The sequence below is a fragment of the Rutidosis leptorrhynchoides genome, chromosome 4 (genome assembly GCF_046630445.1).
Source record: "Rutidosis leptorrhynchoides isolate AG116_Rl617_1_P2 chromosome 4, CSIRO_AGI_Rlap_v1, whole genome shotgun sequence".
NCBI lineage: Eukaryota > Viridiplantae > Streptophyta > Magnoliopsida > Asterales > Asteraceae > Rutidosis > Rutidosis leptorrhynchoides.
Genome location: NC_092336.1, coordinates 610,289,847 through 610,295,664, shown reverse-complemented (window position 1 = coordinate 610,295,664; position 5,818 = coordinate 610,289,847). Strand labels below are relative to the sequence as shown.

The 5,818-nt window shown below is 35.9% G+C and overlaps 1 protein-coding gene across 2 annotated transcripts; it reads right to left on the bottom strand.

The window, feature by feature from the left end:
* Positions 1 to 836: 836 nt before the first annotated feature.
* On the bottom strand, positions 837 to 4,784 carry LOC139904042 (ethanolamine-phosphate cytidylyltransferase-like). 2 transcript variants are annotated; one of them, XM_071885974.1, is made up of 10 exons: positions 4,691 to 4,784; positions 3,152 to 3,547; positions 2,817 to 3,052; positions 2,548 to 2,702; positions 2,338 to 2,409; positions 2,190 to 2,257; positions 1,657 to 1,777; positions 1,489 to 1,554; positions 1,277 to 1,399; positions 837 to 1,170 (listed from the first exon to the last, which is right to left on the bottom strand). In XM_071885974.1, exons 2-10 carry the CDS (start codon positions 3,505 to 3,507, stop codon positions 1,099 to 1,101), a joined length of 1,269 nt encoding a protein of 422 aa, XP_071742075.1. In that variant the 5' UTR covers positions 3,508 to 3,547; positions 4,691 to 4,784; the 3' UTR covers positions 837 to 1,098. The 2 variants fall into 2 exon arrangements, with proteins under 2 accessions (XP_071742075.1, XP_071742074.1); XM_071885973.1 differs by lacking the exon at positions 4,691 to 4,784 and adding an exon at positions 4,508 to 4,676 and having other exon boundaries at positions 838 to 1,170.
* Positions 4,785 to 5,818: the final 1,034 nt, after the last annotated feature.

The window sequence follows — 5,818 nt, the reverse complement described above, 5'->3', positions numbered from 1 at the left end:
TTTTATTATTGTATCGTTCGAATAAAAGTGTTATTTATATAATTGTATTGTTCGAATATTGTTATTTATATTATCTATTGTGTTGAGCACTTGAGTCTTGAGCATTATAACTTTTCTTTATACCGATTATATTATTGTTGTCAAACGTTAAAAAAAATAGAACCGGTAAAAATATAATTCGCAAAATCGAATCCTAGTCCAAGAAAAATCTGAAAAAATCCGATCGAGATCCGAAAAAGAACCGGTTCCGGAAAAAAATCCGAAAAAAATCCGACGCCGAGAACCGGAACCGGATCCGGAACCGGTTCCGAAAAATCCGGACAAAAAAATCCCGTTTTTTTTTGGTCCGAATCCGGTTTTTTATCCGGTTTGTGCATCTCTACAGCCATCCATCACAACAATAATAATTTATACATAGTTCCACCATTTTTTTTTTAAAGTGTACTAAGAGTTAGGTGGGTGTTGGCGGAGATGGTGTCGCCGGAGATGGTGTTGCCGGAGATTGTCGTCGGAGATGGTGGTTAGGTGGCGATGGAGGCTGCTATGTGGGTGGAGAAGGGTGACAAGAGAAAGGGATGCCAACAGAGAAATGTCTTCCAAACTCAGAAGCTATATATTGTTGCTTCAAATTTGAAGATGTTTGAAGCTCTTATTTTAACTTATGTCTTCCAAAAAAACAAACCGTCTTAACTGAGAATGTCTGCCCGCCCACAGACATAAGACCTAATAAGGTCTTCAACGTAAAAAAAAAACCACCACCTTAGTTTAGTTTTCATAACGACATCTCTTGATATAAATGGAAGAGATTTCCATACATATTATTAATGAAACGCCCGTTTTACAAAAATAGAAAGACGAAAACTTGATTAATTTATGTGCTTAAATGTTCACAAAACATTCAGGTTGATACATCCAACCCAAGGGGTTAGTATCTTAATATCTAGAATCTCTATATATAGAAAGATATTGCAATAGCTAAAGACTTTACCAGAGACTTTTTGACTATAAATCTATGTTCTTCCTAACACATAAAGGTATACCAGAATAATAATATCTTCAGAAAATATATATGCCAAACAAAACCGATAAACGAATTGATTAATCCCCTGAAATATATTTCCTCTCTTCATAAAACTTCTTCTCACTAGCCTCCTTCTTTGCATTTCGCTTCTGCAATGTGAAGGTAAAATTACTAAATTAGTCACTGTGATAGTGTTCATATGTGGTGGTGCACAGTCAAGAATAGTACTCTTATCTGAATATATAACAAACATACCTCATATATCTCATGATTGGCTTTTATTCTTTGAGCCACAGAAGTGGTGGTGATGTTTTTCGGGCTTTCTAGTGTCCTGAATATTCCCATGCTTTTCGGAACACCGTAAGGATCCACCATGGCCTACAGCAACGAATACGAGGTTAAATTGGAAATCAATTCAATAGTACTAGTGCTACGAAGACCATAAACATAGAAGGGTTTCATCTTACCTTGAGAGTAGAGTTGCTCTCTGAAACAGTTCCGTGCACAACTATGGAGATGTTGAAAGTTGTAATCTGGTCATGTTATCAGAAATATGCAACACTTAGATACACTTAAACTACGAGCCAATTATAAGAAAACTACAGAAAACACATAACAAAAGCGAAACACAATACCATGTCTTTTGAGATTTCCCAAGGAGCACCGATGATGACTTCATCTACATATCGACAAGCCAAAACGCTAAGACTGCGTTCGTGCAGATGCATTAGTGGGAAATGAGCCCCTCTTTGTTGGCTGCATCAGATGTAAAAAAAACACATATAATGTCGCAAACTGAGCAGAACATAACAGGTTCAGGACAAAATGGCTCTGTTTTCTTTACTGCACAAAGTGGGACTAACTTTCTCCACAAAGTCAAGCATTTACACTCTACAGTACTTCATACCAAATAGGTTTCAATAATTATATCATTTAATAATAATCAAAATTTTTTGAAGAGACTGACTTATAAGGTTTTATCATTTATGCATAAGAGATACAGTCTGAAGATCTTCCAAGTTGTTAAACACATTTCATATTTTCCCTTTTCAGTTATATGATCTGTTTGAGATGAACACAATCCAAACCAACCCATATATATGTAAATGGGTTGAAAAATGCAATCTCAAAAAGATGAGATATGCCATTAATATGCTAGAGAATATACCTAACAGTTTGATCAGTGTATATGCCCACTAGCAGAAAATCTCCAAGCTGTCGTGCACTCTTCAGAATCTACAATACAAAACCAATATCTCGTTATTAAAGTGAAACCGATCCATATTAAAACATAAGACCTAAAAGAGGCTACATACCTCAACATGTCCTGCGTGAAACAGATCAAACGCTCCATCAATGTACACAACACGAGCATTTGGTCCGGGGCCCTGAACCAGATACAACACACAACGTTTCTTTAGAAATAAATATATCAAACACATCGAATATAGATAAAAACCAAATCATGTCCACAATCTTCTCACAAATTCACCTAATATATACTAGAAAGGATGATTTCAACACACCTTGCCATTAGAAAATTGCACAATTCTTCTTGATGTAGGCAGGAAGTTAGAAGCATGTTTAGATGTTAAATGACTTTCCAAACTTCTTCTCATTCCATGACGGTCTCCATTGACTTCATTAACTTCTTTCTCATCCATAGACGCAAGTATTCTTCCTGCAGTGTATTTGAAAATAATTAAGAAGCATGACAATTTTGATCAGATATACTTCTTCTACATGTAAACTTTTCTGATTTCAGACACTCGTTGATATAAGTTAGTTGCAGTACCTACAATATCTGTACTTGAGACACCTTCTGTGCGCTTGATTTGCTTATAACGACCAACATTCTTAGCCAAAGCATATGCATCACTTCCATCAGGAAGCAAGCAAGGATCATCACCATGAATAATGTAATCAATCTTATGTTCATCAAAGAGAGTGTTCATGAAGTCTTCAGTTATGGCATAAGGTGCATCAGCAATCACTTCATCCACCCACTTCAATCCGCTTACGAGTGCTAGCCTTTAAAGGATTTAACACGAGATTAGTACATAAATTATCCCCAAAGACTTAAAAATTGTCCTTACTTATATGCTTATATGTAATTATAGGATAGCATACCTCTCATCCATAGATAAAACAGGAGGACCCTTGTTCTTTATGATTTCCTCATCGCTAACGATTCCAACAACCAATTCATCACCTAAAGCCTTAGCTTGTCTCAAAGCGTTTGCATGCCCATAATGCATAAGATCAAAACACCCATCCATGTATACACGAATACGTTTCTTGCTAACTTCTTTCTTCTGTAGATTTCCCAAGTAAGGTAACATGTATGGCAAAGTAGGAAAACCAGCAACACCACTAAAATAACTAGTTGAAAGACAAAGCAACGTAGCCGTTAGCATGATACCGCCAAATAGATGTGGGTGGTAGTACACACCTTCCCAGATCGAATACGTAGCGGGGTAATCCATTTTTCTCCAAAAACTTCACTTCTCAAGGGCCAGTAGAGCCCTGTTTATTGTTGTAAAAAGAGTTACAACCATGCAAAAACATATGATTAATCAAGTTTTTATAAAAATCCTAACATAAATTCGTAACTTTGCCAAATCCACAAAAGAAAATTCCTTTAGCATATATGTGTTCAGTGAAACTTGAAATAGCAAGTGTTTTAGCTTTGTACATAAAGTCATTATTATTATTTTTTTTCAACAACAATTCGGGATCACCCAGGGTAGTAAACTACCAACGCGTTCATCTCCCGCAGTTGCATAACCCGCCCCCAACTGCTGCCAAGGAGGAAACCCGGCCCAATCCGAGGGCATGGGCGGTAAAACCCACTCCCACTGCCCCGCAACGCGATGTGCGGACCCTTGGGTGAAATTCAAGGGTTAAGGGCAACCTTGTGTGCAATGGTGTACCGGGTACTCCTAACAGACCACTACCACATGAGCTACAACACAAGGTTATAAAGTCATTATTGTGACTTGAAGTAGTTAAAGTAATCAAAATCCAGCAAAAGGTGGTTATAATTATGATTAAATACTTGCATGTTTAAAAATTGGTATTTAATCATCAATCATTAAGTATTTAAACGTTATCAAAATCTTTGTAATAAAAGTAAAAATTACTAAAACTCTAATTAAACTCGATAATAGCAAAATTGAAGTGGAAACCCTTAACTCATAAAGGAACTCATGATAACAATTTAAAAGCATCGGAATCATAATTAACTAGATCAACATGCAAAACGCGAAGTGTATGTGTTGAAAATCTATACAATTGGATTTCAAAAAAAACCTAAATTGATGTGATCGCAAGCTAAATTCCCAAAAAATGGTACAGCACAATGATCGAAATTATGATGCAAAAAACATAAAATAGATCAGACATAGAATTATAAATACAAATATGATCTGGAAAATAGATTCAAACTATGTAATACGGTATATGTAATATGAAGAATAGAATTACCTTTCGTGCGTGAGTTGAAATTAGTAATTTTTGGTATCGTAAAGGGGGGAACTAGGACGTGTTCGTTTTAATTACAAAGTGAGAATAGAAATTTTTGGTTGAATGTGATTACTTCGTAATAATAAAGAATAAAAATAAAATGAAGAAGAAATATGACGAAAGGATGACGTAAGCGAAACTCACATGGGGCAGCGAGTTCAGACACGAGGTCGGTCTTGTGCTGGCCTCATATTCCAGGTTGCAGATATTTATATTTAGAAATTAAAATTAATTTGATTTTTATTTTATTACGGAGTAAGAAAGATTTTCATTTCACACTCCTTAAACCACTCTCAACTATACGTATTTTCTTTTGAGGACCGATTTCTATATCATCGTCACATCAACACTTTCTTTTTATTATTAACTAAAGACTAACTACTAACAACCATGACGTAACCATCACACATTTCCTCACGCCCACTAAATTAACAACCATGTCGGGTCCCCATTTAGTTACTAACTAGCGGGTAAAAGAGTTTTCCCATGGGTATCTACGTTTCCATTTACTGATGAGCTATTGGGTAAATGGTTATCTCATGGGTATTCGAGTCTTTTTCGGCCCGAGTTCCTTACTTGGTTTGATGATTAGCGCGAACGTGAAGAGACATAGAAGAAAGTTTATTCCATAGTTGAGGCGTTATTATGGTGTACTTGGCGGTTCCGGAATTCCGTTGTGTTCCCCGGTGAAGGCTTGAAGAAATCCACGATTTTTGATTCTATTCGTAATTTAGCTTTTATTTGGTGTAAAAGTAGAGGTAAATGTGATGTAATTTGGAACAATTGGCTTATTAAGCCCGTGTAACCCTTTTTTGAGGTCCCCTTAGTGACTCGCTAATGGGTGACTAAGTTTGGTTAATAAAATTTTGTTGTTAAAAAAAAAAGGTAATCGGGTATACGGGTCGAGTAATCTGGTGTACAGGTCCGGTATATGGACTCGTCATTTTTCGGGTATACGGGCCGGGTAATCGGGTTTGTGTCTAAAACCATCCCCGGACCCGAATCCGCGAAAAAATTAAAAACTATCCTCATACACGAACCAAGACCCATTTAACGTGCCCGAACTCGAGCCAAAAATATCGGATTTCGAATTTCCTCATCGGGTACGAGTTTTTTTTTTTTTTTTTTTGCTATCCCTAAACTGTAGTCTTTACTATAGTCTTCTTTTATTAAAAAAAATAATAATAAAAAAAATATATATAAAAGACAGTTTAATTTAATACAGGAATACCAAATTATTTGCCAACTTTCATTTTTCGTCTTGTTACAATA